At 42.7% G+C, this 18872-nt stretch overlaps 1 protein-coding gene across 2 annotated transcripts in view; it reads right to left on the bottom strand.

The window, feature by feature from the left end:
- The window catches only part of LOC117233158 (discoidin domain-containing receptor 2-like), a 157968-nt gene that overhangs the window by 8434 nt on the left and 130662 nt on the right, over window positions 1–18872 (bottom strand). For both annotated transcript variants that reach the window (XM_033493187.1, XM_033493188.1), the window contains exons 9-14: window positions 16877–17067; window positions 16415–16596; window positions 12430–12552; window positions 9695–9804; window positions 5377–5577; window positions 4181–4273 (exon numbers count right to left, since the gene is read on the bottom strand). In XM_033493187.1, coding sequence (XP_033349078.1) covers window positions 4181–4273; window positions 5377–5577; window positions 9695–9804; window positions 12430–12552; window positions 16415–16596; window positions 16877–17067 — 900 coding nt within the window. The remainder of the gene's footprint in view (window positions 1–4180; window positions 4274–5376; window positions 5578–9694; window positions 9805–12429; window positions 12553–16414; window positions 16597–16876; window positions 17068–18872) is intronic.

Below are 18872 nucleotides of genomic sequence, written 5' to 3'. Positions count from 1 at the left end.
CTTCGTCGTTCTCCATGATCGAGCTACACGTTCTTGCGGCGTGTGCGACCACTATTGCCGTTTCTGGTAACACCATCACCATCACGAACCACCACCATCGCTATTGGTATTGCTCTTATCCTGACGACCACATAGAACCATTCTGTGTATGTGTATGCTTGTGTGCTGCTCCTTTCTATCGTCTTTCTCTTTATCCTTAAGTGTTTCACTCATACGCGCTTACTCATATACTCTCTTATATCCCGATCACACGCACGTTCTTCCTTTCTTCGACTATTATAGACGCACACGAATATACGTACGTATACACGTACAAGGAAGAACCCTTCCGTCCGTTCTCGTCCTTTTTTCGATCGTGCCAATTGAATTGCATTACCGTTTGATCAGCGATCGATTCTTTCCTCTTTTCCACTTGGTCCGGCTCCGAGAATGACTTTATACGGCGCGCACTCGCGAATAAAATAAGGTGCCAGGAGAAATTGGCTGGCGAGTGTTAGGATAGGCAGTCGGGGTTGCGGAGCTTCTCCGACACCGGCGATACATACGTGAACTCGCCCCTTCCAATTGATTCTTTCCCTTTTACCTTCACTCAGATTTTCATCATGCTCGCTTAAACCTCGATTGGTTCCCAGCGAGATTTATCTTACCCTCTGAAAAGTACTTCAAATCTCGGGTCTCAAATTCGAATACGAAATATTCTTTCTTTATATCTGACTACAATATGTTGGTCAATCAATGTTATCCCGTGCAATGTTAGACAAAGTTGGAAAAGTAACGAGTCATTGACTATGAATCAAGAAGAGAACATGTAGGAATGTAACAGAGGTACAAAGTTACCTGTTCTTGAAAGAGAATTTTTAGGGACGAAGATTATAAGCTTTGGATTACGAGGTTCGTAAGAGGTCTGTAATAAGCTGATCTCTTAATTCCTCTTTCAGGGTTACTTCAGACTTCACAGAAAGCAGTTCCTTTTTCACGATGCGAGCTTAATTGGTCGTGGCACGCGATGCACGCGTGATGTTTCGATGGACGAAAGGAATCAGGTTTATGCCAGAGGATGGGCCACCTATCGTGGACGTTGCTCTTTCAACGCGTTACAGTCAGCGGAAGAATTTACGCGACGATCATGACGAAATTCCCGCAGAATCATATGTTTCGCTGGAAATCGTCGGTTCGTCGCGTCAACGCTTATCATCCGGACGAACGTTTATCTACGGCATTACATTTTGATTAAATTCCGGGCCACCATGAAATTCTGATTCCTTTGCAAATGGATTCACCGCGTTTGCGGCTGCTCTCCAGTTACATCGTGCGACAACAGGTCGTTCACGTTCGACGACCAGCTCGGTAAAAGCCGGTTAAATATTTTCGTCGAACGTCCTCTCGCCGCCTCGTTACGAATTCTCGAAAATCGAACGAGTCACGATTCGACCTGATAAAATTTAACGAGTCAAATTCATCGAGTTATTTACAGTTATTTTTCTCTTCTGATTTCGAGAATTGTTACCTTGTTAATTGAATTTTGTATTGAATTTTCCACTGAAATATAAATATTTCAGCAGTGGTCAAATAGGTTAAATGGTAAAACAAAGAATGGAAAAACATGTGACGTGTGTTTAATTGTTTAAGAAATACTCCAGTGGGCCACGAATTTTGTTTGAACGAATTGCAGAGTTTTATTTTATGAAACGTTCCTTGTTAAACATTGCCCAACGAACGTGTAACTTCGTGTTTTCGTTAATATTCAAACAGAGCTCGGTTATTTTCCGGTTTTCCGTTCACTCGTGAAAAGTTGAAATTCGTGTGTGACGGATCTCGTGTGCAGCTCTCTCGCGATCACGGATATCGCATGTTATACGCGAAGATTTAATAAAGCTGATAGTAAAATAACTTTAGTTTTTGCAATTTCACAACAAGAATCTTCTCTTTGAATCGACAAAGGGCTGTTTAAAGCTTTGTGGCAACCGAGAAATACGTTTTCTTTCGTCGGATCGTTTGAGGACTCGGACCGTACGAACTTTGATGTTTGGAATTTCCATCTCTATAATTAACCTACATCGTGACTAAAGAAAGAGGAAGAAAAATGCAGGAAACATCATGCTTTGCATCAGAAACATTGGACTTGCGACCGATAATATGAAAATAATTAAATATCATTTTTCTAAAGTCAATGTTAAATTAATTGTTATCGAAACATAAAAAGAAATAAAAATGTCCGATGTATTTAGGGAATGGCGTGGATGATGATGATGAGATCGACTTAAATCTGCTTCTAATAATACTACGGAGAGAACGTGCAGGAAACGCATCCTGGTATTCTATTAAGATTTACGAGCGGTCGTTTGAGAGACACTGGTCAACCGGAAACTAGGTTCCACGTGTTGTAAGAGCACCGCGGTTAGCGTGAATATGTATGTAGAGCACATATGCACATACGTGCATCTATACTTCCCATCGATTCAACGGGGATGGCCATTGCATTTCAATAACAGGAACATGGATGGGTTTCGTTGCATACTGGCTATACATATACGCTTTTGTCTGTGAAAGTCAAGGGTTTCTGATCCTGGATATTATACGCCTTGTGCGGGATGTCAAAGATCATCCAGTTCTATTGGCCAATAACAGAGCATTTGTTAGTCTTTAGGATTTTCTCCGAAATTTTTAGCAAATCTATTGCCTCGTCGATATCAATAAAAATAAAGTAAATACCTATATTAAGCGAAGTAATTTTTTTTTTTTATGAAATACAGTTGGACATAAAATATATTCGAGCAAATTTATTTCGGGTCCATTAATTGAAAAATATAAATATAGTGGACTATTACTATCACGTACTGGGCGAGGAACAATATTGGCGAAATTGAATGACGCGTGAAACACATCGAAATAAAATTGATCGCACCGATATCGGAACGTTTCGTAGAATTGGGAATGTCCCATATTACGAAAATACTCTTTCTACGGGGTGTCACGCTTGTACACTCTATAAAAGTTTATCGGGCCTTCCTATCGAATCGAATGTAATTTTGGTACTGGTACGTTGTTAGGAGATTCGTGCTGTGATAATTTCGTACGACTGGAAAGTTACGCCGGATTTTACGAACAACCAGGTCGAACTAATTTATAGTTGTAATAAACCGAGCAAACAATTTTGATGTTGACGCATAGCCGATAATGACTGCAACGTACACGTTTAATCGTTATTCCACGGGAAAATAAACTACCGTTCTTGCTATTTTCCGCTCGACGTATCGCTAACGAATCGCTGATTTCCCATGTGGTTTTGCGGCTTCGTTTGTTTTGGGGGCTTATGGAAATGCGCTCTGGGAAAGCTATAATTTAATTTCAACTTCAGCGACAAACCCCGATATCGGGTTTTCGCTTTCCTGCGAACTGATGCTTATCACGTTCTAAAGAACCACTTCTTTAAGCGGTATTTATTTCTGACCATTTCGTTAATCGTCAATTCTTTCAATTTTATTTTTACACCACATATCAATATTTCCAGAATGCTTAGAGGCATATCGATTATACGATTTCTTTTATAAACACAAAAGTAACTTTCAAAATTACGATACACATTTTTACCGGTACAAAAAAATAATCACGCTACTGGAATATTTTGTACACAAGTATGTGTAATCATAGAACAAAGAAGTAGAATTTTCTTAGCTCGCATAGTGTCTTATAGAGACGGAATGGTGGATGAAAAACCAGAAAATGCCATTCGGAATCGAATGTAAGTACGAAAACACAGGATTATATTCCAAAGCGAAAGCTACAGAAATTCGTCTTCCTCTATGGAATATCACATCACGGTAATCCTTTCAGGAACCTCGAAAATTGCTTTCTCCGTATTCGTAGCTACGTCTGTGTTGCGCCGACGCGACGAGCGGTTAAAGGGAAATGAAATCGCGAAGAGTACGAAACAGCTTGATTAAAGGACGTCATTTATACGCATTCCCTGTTGTATTCCACGGGCTAGAAGTCGAAACAACATTTACGTATCTCTCTGTCTTCTCTCTTTCTTGTCGACTCCTCCTATTTAGAGTAACAAAACATCTGCGCTACGAACGAAACGATGATAGTTTGGATGTGCGCCTCTAAGACGCGTTTATCCTCGTGGGAAAGAGAGATCCGGCCGGATACGTTCGCTCGAACTTCTCGTCGTACTCACCTAGTAGCCAGATCCCGGTGCACGAAGTTCAGATTCTCCAGGTACCGCATGCCCGACGCGATTTGCGCCGCCATGTAGATGAGACAGTTGAAACTGAAACGAGGAAAGCGGCGTGAGTTGCAAGAGGACGAAGTTAAGGCGTGAGACTGCAAGCTTTTCAGAGTTAGGGTGAGTCAAGGAGAGAGAGAGGGGGGGGGTGATAGGAAAGGCAGATAGAGGAACAGAGAAGAGGAAGGCCTGGTTGGTTGGAAAGAGACGGACGGGTTCGTCGGAAACGACGGAACGCGAAGGGGGTTGCTGACTGTACTCGAAGGCTACGTCGCTCACGATTAATAAACGCTTCAAACTCCAACCTGGGCGAAACTTATTGGGTGTTAACTTCGCGACGCCTCGCCACAGCGGATGGAACTAAACCACGAGTCTTGCTGACGAACGCCGATGTTTCACCGGAGGAGTTATTGAAATTTTAGCGTTTGATTAATTTTCACGCGTTGCCTCGTAGGCATGGGATCAATCTCACTGTGTACTTGCGAATCCGGGTCAATTTCCGTACGATCCGAACGATATTCGTTACAGTTTCTGATGTTTTATTGCAGTTTCTGTACTTGTAAAGTGATATAACGTTGGCGAATACTGTAAAATACGACGTGTAGTTATAAGTATAGAAAGCGTAAATACTATAGATTATGTACAACGTGGATTAAGATTTTACTAGAGTTCGATGTTGTAGATGGAAAGCTATTACACAGACTAATCTTCTGGTTAAAGTACTCATAAAAGGCTCGAATCTCCTTGCTGAAAGTTTGATTGTACTTGAAAGTACCGCTTACTCGGGATACTCGCAAAGAGTTCTAACCCACCTTGTGAAGATTCGAATCTACTTAAAAGTATTTTCTCTTTTTTCCGAAATCGTCACTCATTAGGTGTTTGAAAGTACGCGGATAGTTTCGATTTTACTATTTTAAAGATATTTCCAAGATCCCATCTCTACCTGATGCAATTTTTATTTACTGTCTGAAGTTTATCAGACTGTGATTTCATTTTCTAAATGCTGTAACAAGGTACATTCTACTTCGGATGTTTTTCATACTGTTGCATATTATCCGCATTCGGTACATATTTCTACGTTTAAATTTAACAAATGCACGAACATTCGCGGATGATTGGTTTTCTAGCGTCGTTAAATGGATAGTTACCTGAGCGTTTTGACACCGATCGGCATAGAATGGGCATCTTCGGCAGTGATATGCGTCTTGAGGAATTGGCAGAGATCTCCATGTTCCAGGTACTCCATTACTACGCAATATGGCTCTTCGCGGCAGCAAGCACCCAGGACCCGGGCGATATTGCGATCCTCTAGAGCTGCCAGGATCCTGACGTCTCGTTGGAAATCCATCCTTAACAGATCCATAGGATTTACTAACTCGTGGCTTTATTACCTACGAATATTTGGTTTAGATGATTCGATCGTTCGACAAAACGAAACATCTGAATTCCAATTTCTTTTCTGCATTCTAACGTGTTCTTTTCTTAGGTAATCTTGTTATTTGTTATCTTCTTCAAATTTCTATCGCCAAGACCCGTGTACATAAACAGAAATTCCGTACGATAAAAAAGAAATAAACAGAGGAAAAAAAAACAAGTATAAACGTAGAAAATCGTATACAGCGTCCAATTTTACATCGACGCGAGGCAACTGGAAGATTGTTAAAGCAAATGGAGCCATTGCTTGACTCGGCAGTGTCCATCGCGCGAAATAACCATAAGATTTTCGAAGAAAGTTTCGACGTTTCGTTTGTATGCAGGCACCGGAGGTAAAACGAGCCCAAGACGTAGCCGTGTCGAGGGAAGCTCTGCTTTTCAGAAACGCGGTAACAAGACGCGTTTCCACGCAGCATCGTTACTTCAGCCTTACTTACGATCGACTTGGTAATGGCACTCTCGCGTGATAGCTTAATGCGGCCGTTAACAAAACTACGTGGCTCGTATCGATTCTCCATAAACTGTGAATTCTGGTGCGCTCCATGGTCCTGGCACCTCGGAACGTCGCGTGGGCGACAAATATATCCCTGATGGGGCTAAATTGTAAGCGAAATAATACGTTGCCCGTCTCGATGTCCGTAGGTGGAGCGCGTTAATTGCAGCTTGTCCATCGTCTTCCGATTCTCCTTATCAAATGTCCGCGTGATCAAGCGTCCAGGGAACGTCGTTACGCTATCTGTTCCACAGGGATAAGCTTAAGAGGCGCGATTCATTTTTCGAATGAATATTCATGGAAGATAGGCAAGGCAAGAAATCGAGAGATGAAAATGTTGGCGAGTAAAGAAACACGGATATAATGAGAAGTGTCCGAACAAAGCTGAACTACAGTGGTGATATTGCCTTTGACCTTGCAATCGAGTTGAACGTAAAAGTAAAGCTACGTTGAAAAATATTATTTCTAAAAAAAAAATTGGATTTCACAAAATCGAAATGTTCGAGCGACTCTGTGTTTGTTCGTGAAAATTGAAAGCATTGTTCGATGGCTGGAGGACCGAAGTTATACATATTCCCCGAAAAATGGCCGCGATTGTTAACGGAGGGAGAAAAACTCTCTTCAATAATGAACGAAACACGAAACGATGGAACGGTAAAAGGGTGCTCAGAGCCGGGAAACGTGAACGCGATTAAATCATATCGCGTATCCGGGATCGAAGAATTCAACGTGCTGTTTTTTAACGAGAATATGACCGGCAGAACATTAACCGGCTCGTTATTTAACGTTGTTTTGAACAAAGCGTACGCCATCAAGAGAGTCAATACCTGTATATATCTCGATGCCGGCTATAACGCATAAAATATTCCTTATTCGTTGTGAGCAGGATCTTTCGTGAACGTAGACCAGTTGTCAAGAGCGAGCTGGTATTCTTGTTGCGTGTTTGGACGAGAAAGTTGAATTGGTTGGATCGTTAAGCGACCATCAAACATTTGCAAAGTGAAAGCCGAAGAAACACGAGATTTTTTTGTCTTTGATGGTGAGATCACGTGGATAAGTTGAAAGCACAAGGTGGAAGCGCGAGGTGGAAAAGGAAGTGGAGCAAGTTCCAGTCACGATAGGGGCGCGATAAGTCATCCTCGCGGTGGGAGACTTGTTGCGTGAGCAGACGTTCGAAGAACCGTGGAAACCACGGAGGAACCATGGGTCGAATCGTTTCGTTTTTTATTTACGATAAGGCGGAACGACAAGAGTATATTAGTAGAAACGATTGGTATACGTGATAAATCATGAACGCAATTACCTCTGTTAATACTACGAGGAGAGTTTCGAAATCTATTGGGTCAGCTTGAAAGCGAGGCAATGATTTTCCCATTGAAATTGACGCGTTGCCGTGTTGATCATTGGTGAGCAACATTGGCAGCTTCGATTAAGTACGTTCTTCATTTATCATTTTATGTTACACGGTTACCATTTTTTATATTCATTGAAATGTCCGAGTGATATTAACGGGTCATAAATGATTACAGAATTATGTGATTTAATTGAAACCTAATCTTAGACCTATCGCAGTCACGTACGATTGGTTGAGATGTAAAGAGAATATAGTATTTCATAAAAAAAAAGAAAATTGTACGACGCCAAAGATAACGAGAAACAGCGAAGAAGCTTTGCATGTAAAATACCATTCTAAAGAGAAAGATGTTACACCGCGTCGAAGCGTGTGCTTTAAGACGCTGGAGCAAACTGTACGTTAGTGGAGCTTTTCCCAGGATCTCCTCGCTAAAAGCTCAAAGAAGAAGAAAAATCTTCTACGAACTAAATAGACTACGTAAACGACTCGTCTTTCGCATCCTTCTTGTCATCACCCGTGCGACATCATCGAAATTAGTTAGAAACTAGAACGTCACGGTCTTAAAAGTCTTGAAGGCGAATCGTTTTTCCATTCTCCTTTTCAGCAAGCATCAGATAACTCATTCGCGACGATGAAACTTTCCTTATCCCCTCCCTTGCACAGAGTTTCTCGGTCACAAAAGCTGGAGGGAGCTGCAACGATGTCCGATGGACGTTGTCGATATTCGTTTCGGAAGAAAGCTTTGTCGTCTGTCCCTGGTGGATTCGTTTGGTTTGCTCTTCCTGTCCCCTGGCCAACCACCCTATGATCCCTCTTTCGCGTCGCCACGAAGCGCGGCGAACTCTCGATACCCTATCTCTCTGGTCATTGTATGCAAATCTATTCCATTCGTGGAATCGAACTGGCCTTTTTCTGATGTCTAGCTTGATAGCCGCGAGAACGATCGTCTTCGCCGGTATATCTGGACGTTTCACCGCCGTGTGGTTTCCTCTATAAAACGACACGGCCACGATGCGACCGCTAGAACCAGGAGGAGAGGGGCAGAGAGAACCGGTGGCCCCGGTTTCGGAGGAAAAGAAAAACCGGGACACATTTGGGAAGAGCCAGCAATGCTATGAATTTTATGCACAGGGCAGCTATTCCGGGGATGGCGATCGCTCGATGCATTCGCAATCGGTTTGTATCACGACCTACGTTGCTCCTGTGCACGGTGCTGCTAGCGAAATAGACCCGATTTCGTTGCGTTATGCTCGCCAGCCATTGTGTATCTTGCAGGTAGCATCGGTATCGAGGACGCCGTTTCCTCGAACGGTGTCATTTATGTTTCTTTTTTGGTTTTAATCGCAATACTTTTGAATGGGTTTGAGAGAGATTTTGTAGATAGGTTCTAGTCATTATTTTCTATGCGAGAAGTGTTAGAAGCTTCTTTTTGTTATAACGACTACTGTTGCTTGTAAGCAGAGGACTTCTACTTTGGATTGCCGATTTTAACGAAACATTTAAGGTAGGTAATCCGGGTTTCTTTTTAATCAGGTTTTCCAACTGGATAGTTGAAAGATAGGGCAATAACGTCTTACGTCAGGGAAGTATCGGGCTATTTCTACTTGAATCTTGGGATAAACGTTATCCTTCTCCTTTCCCTTCCGCTTTAACGCTCTGTCCTGTTTTACGTTTCCTTCTATTTCTTCTCTTTCTATTTTTCTCCTCCGCTTTTTGCTTTTTCTATTCCTTCGAAGACATTGGTAATATTGCAATACCCGCTATTTCAAGAATTTGCTGCCATTTTTCATGGTAATTAATAAATAAAAATCGGTATTTTGAAAACTTCGAATTCTCGTTTTATTAAATCTACCGCTATCTTGTACTACCGAGGCAGGATAAATTAAATATAAAAAATTAGCCGTAACGAGCCGATCTTTCATCTTTTTTATCACCAACATCTTTCCCGGTGATCAGTTGACTCTTTGGAAAGTACGGCCTTGGTTGAATAGAAGAAGAAATCTTGCGTAAAATCAGGTCTCGCGTAACCGAGGCCGTTCTTCCGCGGTTGTAAAATGTTTATCGCCCTGACGTCGAGAAAAGCGGGACAAGAAGATGCGGGGCAATGGCTCGATCGAGCTCGTTGTAACGGCGAAACGGAATGCAAATTACGTGCGAGCGATGCGCGCAACTTTTCTATACTCACTTTTCTTTCTCGCTGGCTTCCGGCAGTAAAAATTTGACGGCGACGAGACGCTTGCCAACGGTGGTCGTCGTTCCGTATTCCGGGATCCCTTCTGCTTCCGCCACGTACACCTTTATGGGCATAATTTGTTTACATTTTACACGGGAATCGTTTTCGTTTGGGATCGGTCAGCTATGAAGAAGAATACTCCCGGTGCCGACCGTTTATTACAAAATAAAATGTCTGGGTATCGCGAGCTGCTCGTTAGAGCTATAAATTCGTCTAACGAGAATGGATGATCCCTGAATTAGATTATTCGTCGTACGGCGAATTTATCGCGAAACTTTCACCGGAATGGTTATACTCGCCGCCACGTTTGTGGAAGATGGCCGTCGATAGCGGCCAGTCAGACACCGGAAGTCAGATAAGGTTCGATACACACGAGCGATACGATATCGTTTCAGTTTCGTAGCGGTGACATCGCGCGATTCAACTTTACATTTTCAACAGCGATACTGTATGTTTGCGTGCATCGCGTTATTAGAAATACATTAATTGACAGGTTCGCAGCGATATGGAGTTAACAATATCGAAATTGTATTTATCGGAAGAGAGAGAGAGAAAAGTACGGGTTTCATATTCAAAAACAGGAAAGCTTATCACTACGAACATACCAGTCGACTTTGAATTTACATAATGGCACAGCGTCACTGCTACGACATCGTTCGCATCAAGCCCAACACATTCTCTGCTATCGACGTGCGAATTACGTCGACGCAATTAACCAAGTAACGGTACCGACGCGATTCCCGCGTCTTCATGCTTTAAGCGTGTCAACAAAATTCATCCCGCGATTCTACAAAGTAGTAGGCCGTTCGTTAGAACAGCAATCGTAGATACAGGATTAGGCTGTATTTTAGTAAAAGCGAATGGGTTAAACAATCAACATTGGAGCATTGTCGCTGCCACATACGATATACATCGAAATCCAGCTGGGAAATTAGTAATTTTCTGATGGTAACCGACACCATTATCCTATGTAGAGCGAACAACGATTAATTCCGCGCTTGATCCGCGGTCGAGATTTCGAAGTCAAAGCGATCGCGTGCATGTAGATGCAGCGGCCGGCTGACACGGCCGAAACTCGAACGGGAGAGAAGCATCTCTCTTGGCCCGGTCATTAACGGTGTGCCAGCGGCCGGATAGGAAACAAAAGGGAATTATTAGCCGCTCTAACGCATTCGAAACTGATTATCCTCGACGAGCTAGACGAGGCGCTATTGTGACGGGAAGAATAACAGGGTGGACACTTCGTTAATCGACGTATTGTTGCGCGTAGCCAGTGGCGAATTGTCCGTGTACGGTCAACAAACGGATTGATTTCTCTCTCACTGGCTCTACTCTCGGTTTCTCTCGTCGCTACGGTGTTCTCTGGTTGTCGTTTAACCACCACCGTGCAAGGAAAGCTAGACGTGTATCGCGCGTATTCCCGAATTCATGCAAAATCGACGGCTGGGAATACCCGTCACGATGCCTCTGTCGCTCGTTGTTGTCGATTGGTTGCGCGAGCAGTGCTACCAACGCAACATCCGGTTCGTTCGTAATATCGGCCGTTTGTAATTTAACCCTGTGTGGCTCGATGGTATTTCAGTAGGTGTTTCCGTTGGTCTGTATTAGCGGGGTAAAGCGACACTTTATAAACAGCCAGTGTATTATGATAATGTTGCGGGAATCGCATAGAGAGGTTAGGTCTGAGGTTACAGCGCCGCCCCGATGATATGACGTACTATACAATAGCATTGGAAAACGCGAGATCGCTAATTTCGTGATTCTGTGATGAACGCGAATGATATGGGGCGATTATGTGACGTTCAGAAGCAACTTGATGTTATACGATGTAGGGATATATTTGTTTCTTTTTTTTTTTTTTGGGATAAAATGTCTCTAACTGTCTTCTTTCGGAATTGCGCTGATAGAAGGTAATAGGATTTCCTCTTATCCGGTTTTCCTTTAATAGAACTCCGCTTTAATTATATTTTCGTTACGAAGTCCAAAGGGATAAATAAGAGAACTTCGTAAAGGAAATTTCAATCGAACGAATGACGAGGACATTCTTTGGATCTAATTTTGAAGCAGAAGAAAAGGAAGGAGATGGAAGTGTGTAAGAAGTTTAATTAAAGAGTTCTGTTTTCCTAGATAAATAATAAAGTATAGATAAATATTCTTGCCATTTAATATTCTGAACGCGGGTTAAAGTTAAAGAGAATTCATGGAAAATGAGGAATTAAAAATTTAGAAACTCCAAATGGAGATGAAAATGAAAATAATACGATTTTCCTGCAACAAATGGATCACGATCAAGAGAGCAAACGAAAATTATCGATGAAACGTTATTTGTTTGCGTATATGTCGGTCGTAATATCTATATTTCATAAACAAAGTATCAAAAATTATTCCATTTTATTTACAACCTACAAATGATATTCTGCATATATTTTCAGCTTAATTGATTGCTCATTCATGCATCCCTATATCCAGTCTCGTGAAGACCGACTAAGAGGAAGCCTATCGTACAAGATCGAGATCAAAATGAACAAAGTATCTACGTTTCAATGCGAAGAGGATAATAAAGCAAATCCTAACACGGGGGTAATTCGTTATTGAAGTGGACGTGACGAATCGTCGATCGTGACGTCCAATTCGCGTGTCTAATTTAAAATAGATATGTGGTTGGTACGTAATAACAATGTCGTTACCGTTCCGAAGGCCCCTTCGGCAAGTTTCGAGAGCATGCGGAGGCGATGCCGTGGGAAGAGCGGGACGCTTGTCTGCTCCAGACGTCTCTTCAGGGCCGAAAGTACCTCCTGTTGAGTCGGCGACTGAAACAACGAAAGAACAATGCATCGTTCGTGGTATCGATCGATAATCAACGATCTATGATCACGCTAACCGCGGTAACACGAGGGTTTCATGGGGGCCGGTCAGCGGATGAATTATTCGTCATTTCCCGCGCCAGTAAATTGCCTGTGATGTATTACAAACCCGACAGACTTATACAATAATTTAAGTGGCAAAATTATCTCTATAAATCGGAGCCTATATCTCTCTCTCTCTGTATAAAATATCTCGTTCATCGTCGATTTCATCCATTTGACATCCCTCGAAAGCTTCCTGTCGACTAAAAATCTATTTTTCGAATAATTTCCATATGTCTATGATCGGGAATTGCATACACTCGTTCGTCACATCGATACTCTCAATTTTACGTTAAAACGTTCATTGTTACCGACGTGAAATAAAACGTGGGAGATGAGGGAGAGAGAGAGAAAGAGAGAGAGAGAGAGAGTTAGAGAAAGAGAGAGACAGAGAGAGAGGGAGAAAAAAAGGGGAGCAGAGATCGCGTCGAAAGGACCAGTCGAACGTGACGGGTATAACATTCGACACGTCCCATTGTAAAACTGCATCGAGCCACCGATAACCCCTGGCGCGATGTTTTCGGAGGACGGCCGTTTGGGTCTAATGACGGATCGCGCGGGGACAATGATTGGCGTCGCTACGATGCGTCAAGGCCAGGCTCGACGAGCTACCCCGAAATGTTTTGACTGTTTCGAGTGGCGCTGTCGTCTGTCAATCACGCGCAGACGTCTCGACGTAGACGACCACTTTGGGAGCATTGTGTTCGAATCAATCTGTCTACATACCGCGGAAATCGTGGCGATCGCACTGCAATCGTTCCGTCCGATAGTCGGTGTTGCGTCTTCGCGTCAGAAAGAAATCTTGCCATCGACGATCTATCACTTCTGACTTTAAGAGCCTTTACAGGTAAAATTCGTACACCTTCACAGGTAGCGATTCATAATGTCGCCAAACATAAAGCTTATAGAAAATTCAAAGAAGTTCAATGGACAGGTAACTCACGCGACGAACGAAAGACCCAGATTCGTATTCAGCTGTCGGATCGATCCATTCCTTTTCACTCTGTGGCGGGCAAAGATGTTGGTTGTACAGGGGATGGATGACTGGGTGCTCGATGAAACGGGGCGCGCGAACACGAGATCGGTATTCTCGAAAAATACGTCGTTCCGTCGGTTGGCACGGTGTGTATTCGGCGTACGCGTTGCAGAAAATAAATCACCGGCATGCTACAAATTTGCCGCGGCGTATTTTTATTCCAACAGATCGCGGCGGGTAGGCGCCGATTTAGGCGCAGGTTGCCGAATCAACCACCCCCTATGTGTAATATTTCTGCGATGTCGGCACGCGAGTCGACGGAAATTGGGGGATGGGTTGAGCACGCGAAAACGTGAAAGAGAAAAAAAGAGGGAGAAAGTTGGGGAGAGGAAGAGAGTCAGAGAGAGAGAGAGCGAGAGAAAGATAGAGAGAGAGAGAGGGCTAGAACGACAGAGGGTGGCAGAAGGGAGATAGGATTGCAAACGTGATTACACGACGCGCTTTCTCTCCGCAATTAACAGAGCGAACTGGCCCGGAAGCCACCGGACCGCGTAATGATGATACATTCCACGAGGGTTGCTCCGAGGGTATTCGCGAAAGGGTTCGACGCAGCCCGTTGACGGCAGTTCGTTTATACGTCGACAAACCGATCAATCGAATGATTCTGCAGATTGAGCGGAAACGTTCCTGAATGCGTGCGATACTTTATTTGTTTGCCAGCGTGCATACCTTTTACGTTACTTGTTATGCGTAAACAACGTTATCCATCGTGCTCGGTGCCTTGATGTTTATGCAAAATGGTCGATACAACGTTTATTACTTTTATTGTATCGTACGATAGATATTGGGTGGTTTGGTTCGATCAAATGTTGGAAAATCTAGCAAATTTTTAAAGGGTAGTATGGAAAACTGAAGATCAATCATCCGAATTGGTAATCGATACAATGTCAGTATTACAGTCACAATTAAAACTGATTGAAGCTAGTTTCGTCAAAGGATTATTAAGGATTAATTCCAGAAATAATGGTATATATCAGAGCGAGGTATTATCTAAAAATCTTTCAGTTGTTAGTTTTACGTAACGCGACTGTATTGGTTTTGCTCGATCTATATTCAAAATACGTATAATTAAATTATCTCAACCAGTTAAAACTAATATCGACGAAACAAATCTGTTAACGGCCAGATTCAATGGAGCGTATTTTGCATCTGTAACATCTATTGCATTGGTTACACGAATTATTATCTAATCCGATAGAAAGCCCGCGGTATCGATCGAAAGTATTCGTATTGACCTTTAGTCGCGATTCGGTGATTTTTTATGCCAAAAGAGAGCCCTGGGGAACGTCTCGCGCGTTTGACGTCGACGGTGCGTAGCTCCTCCGCTTTTTTACTCTTTTCTCTCTTCATCCGCCCTCACGTTCCGGCGTTCTGGTATTCCGGATACGAGCTACGTTATACTGTACCCACGGGAGGTATATCTACCCCAAATGGTCTGCACTCGTTCCGCCATATTGATTTAAATTATTAATTGCGAACTTTCCCTCGACGAATAGAGTGCACGTTTAATGATTACTGCAGAAATACAAGTACATTTGAGCAAGGGTGGCTATTATTTATAGATCCAGCGATAACGTAGTTGAATTTTTGCGCGTCGACTTTCGTTTACTTTGTTCGCGATCGAACGTTACGATTATTTCCTTCGTCGTCCGGACGCCGTTTTATCGGTCCCGATACGCGTTCTACCTATTCAGTCCCACCCCGCTCGTCTCCCCGTACGCCATTTTGCATATCTTCGCGTTGCGAAATCGAATTAGAGTTTGCATATCAAAGATCCGACCCATTCGGAGAGTAGTTTTAACGTACATTATGAAAATGTTTGCAAATACACGTTACGTTCCAGATTATCTCCTAAGTAATAAATTACGGTATTCACTCCGACGTTGTATTCAACTTTTATTTCCTCTAACTCGGCTACAGGCGTGCTCGAATTTCCCTTGTTAATTTCGAATAAAATACTCGTAATAAAAATTACGAGCAACTAGTTCCATCGGGAGAATAATCATCTCATAAAACACCTCGATAAACTCAGACAGAAATCGTACAAATGCAGTAGTATTGCGTTAACTGGTTCTGAGTAGGTATACTATCTGGCCAATTATCGAAGGAGGCATAGGGAATTGCGAGTATATTTCTTCTGCATTGATTGCGAGTCAGATACATACATTTGTTTATTTTACGAAAGCAACGTTATGCCGGGGCTTCGCATAAAATTGTTCGCCACCAGGTAGCGAGTTGTTGGCATTCTTATCGCGAATAAATGCATTGTGTTTACGTTGGAACTTGCGAACAACTCGCGAGCAGAGTACAACCAGACGTGTCGTGAACAGATCCTTTAAAACGTTGAATGCGGATAATTCCACAGTGGTGTCATGACCTGGCTGCTCCAGAAGACGAGCGACACCACGTCGGCGTCATTAGCACTCAGCGTGTTAAGAAATAAAAAAATTCACTCACACTGAACCATCGCCATCTCATCTCCGCGGTCAACGCGTTAATATATCATCTCTCGAATGAACAATGCCCGCTGGGAAATGCGTCGACGCTACTATCAAACGCGATCTATGATTTGTTCACGGACACCGACATGGATACAGGATTAGACACTTTCCTACGAATTGAATTTCAACATCTCGTAGAGCCAGGTGTCATCCATTTAACGCGACGCGACTGCACTCGAATCGAACTGCTGCCCGTTGCAACTCGTACCAAAGTAAGGATGATTCGTACCTTTTTGTTTTCTGTCTTGTTGCCACGCGAAGAGGTCTTGGAGAAGATGCTGTCCTGGTCGCTGGTGCCGCTGGAAACGGCAGGCCCGCGTCCTGTGCTGTCCTGGTTGAGCAGGGGCACCGTGCCGAGTTCCGGTACCGCATAATCGTACGATGTGTCAACTGCACCATTCGCGTACACCGCTGTGGATGATATAGCAAAGGAGGAACGGGCGCGGAACAGGGGGAGGGTAGGGAGAAGAGAGTGCAGGGGGACAGTGTATTGATTGCGGTCAGGCGAATGCTTTGTTGTTTGGTACATACGTACGCGTAGCAGCGGTAGCTCGTAGCGAGCACAGGGACCAACGTGCGCCAGCGTATAAATATACGGTTGATACGCGTGTGTGCACGCGCGTGGTACGCGTATGTATGTATGTATGCACGCAAAACAACGCGGGGCGACCGTGTACGGAGCACGGCATACCTGAGTGATTGATGTTGCTGCCCTTGTTGTTCAGCATCATGTCTTTCATCTCCATAACGACGGTGCTGTAGCTGTAGTACGGTGCGTACTTCAGGGCCTGGTAGGGTTCTTGATAGTCGTCGAGTTTCACGATGTCCAGAAAACGGTTCCCTAAATCCCGCGGCAGTGTCGGTAGCGAACCACCGGCGTACCTTACGAACAGAAAGAACAGAGACACTCGTTTCACTCGGATTATCCATCGTGGGATTTCCCTGTGTTTCGGTGATGCATCGTGTGGGACTGCGAATGGGAGGTGGCTACGGGAATACGCAGAATTCGGATTCGCTAGGGTGTGAAAATGTCTGGTACTTTTATGTTTATCCGACACCGTGCCGATAGCGTAGAATGGAAACAGGGTTGCACCGTCGAGAAATCGACTAGAATTTGTATTCTAGTATTTTGTTCAGTTGGAAGGTTTGCTTTTTTCTTTGCTTTAGCTAAAGGTTTGCTTTAGCTAAACAACAAGGAAGAGTTGAGAAGAAAGGTGGTATGTGTGATGAAATCTTTAATTTGACAAAGAATAATCTGTATGCTTCTAAACACCGAATCTTCTAAATAAATACGAATCTTAAGTATTTTTAATATTTCGGAAAAATACATTTAGAGTAGAACTCTATTTACTCAGACGAAATTGTAGTTAATACCCGATTAACTGAACTTTTGCTAGTTGAATTCACTTATCTGAACGTGAGTTCCTATTATATGATTGGGAAACGGTAAGTAGTGATAACCTATTTTAAACAAACTTCAATTATACATATAAACTATTTGTCCCGCCACAAGTTCAGATAAATGGAGTTCCAGCGTATTCCACTGTTCCAACGAAGAGTCTTTCAAACGAAATATGTATCTACGTATGTATGTACGAAATTAGGCTAGACCCAGATTCTCTGATAGAATTTAATAAAACTCACAAACTCACGATTGTGACCTTTGAATCGTCGCTAAAGAGTGACGGTATTTTTTAAGCTGTACGACAACCATTAGCCGAAGAGGATGCACCGTTAAAGAGAACAGCGCGACTGGAAAGCCGGCTTTAAAGCGTCTTTTGTAGCGACGAAAGTGCATCGTTTTTCGAGTGGATACTTTTTACTCGGCGAGTTTCGCCGTTCAACTTAAGTGCACGTCAGATATTCGTCAAAGGGTGGTAAAACGTTCGTACGTGCACTTGAAGCACTCGTCTATACGGTTCTCTTTTAGGACATTCTTCGAACGGCAATATTAGGTTGCACAAAGCGGAGCCAAGGTTGAAGATCAATGTTGAAACGTGTAGGTCGCGTCCGAGTTACGACGTGGCTCGAGGATCTCGTCTGGAGACATTCGTGCCATACAAACTCGATATATTGCCCGAGGATGTCCGTTATTGGACATCTACTAACGAGCACGACGGATGGAAAGTTTATTGGAAGGTGGCTTCCGCCGTCATGGAGTACTGTGAATGGTTGTAAAGTTGGAAAAGGATGTTGCGGAATTCCACGTTATTAGAACATCTTTATAATCAAGTAAGTTGCTTTCATAATTCGCAGAATAAGAATCTTAAAAGTATTCCTCGCTAATTGAAGGAGTTTTTAAGAGTATAATATAGAGAGAGATTTATTTAAAATTTTTCTGATTATTTTTCTTACATTTCTTGGATATTTTGGATTTATAGCCTATTTCAAATGCGTATGATGTATAGAGTGATTTATTTGAGTATCTTTCTATTCTTTTTCTTTTTTAATCTTTTAGATGTATTGGAATGCTACTGGAATTCTATTTATCTGGAAATCTTTGTAATTTTAGATTTCTTAGATCGAATTTATACTGTGTTATAGATGTGTATGATATGCAGAGTAATTTGTTTGTATGCCTTCACAATTTCGTTTTTAAATGTTTAGATGCATTGAGATTAAATTGTACTTTAAATATCATTCGTGAAAATATAAATCGTTTTAACGTATTTCTTTCGTCTCGCGAC

The sequence above is a fragment of the Bombus vosnesenskii genome, unplaced genomic scaffold (assembly GCF_011952255.1).
Source record: "Bombus vosnesenskii isolate JDL3184/JDL3185 unplaced genomic scaffold, Bvos_JDL3184-5_v1.1 scf7180000013295, whole genome shotgun sequence".
Taxonomy (NCBI): Eukaryota; Metazoa; Arthropoda; class Insecta; order Hymenoptera; family Apidae; genus Bombus; species Bombus vosnesenskii.
The sequence above is the reverse complement of the archived record's forward strand: the minus strand, read 5'-3'. Positions and strand labels throughout refer to the sequence as shown.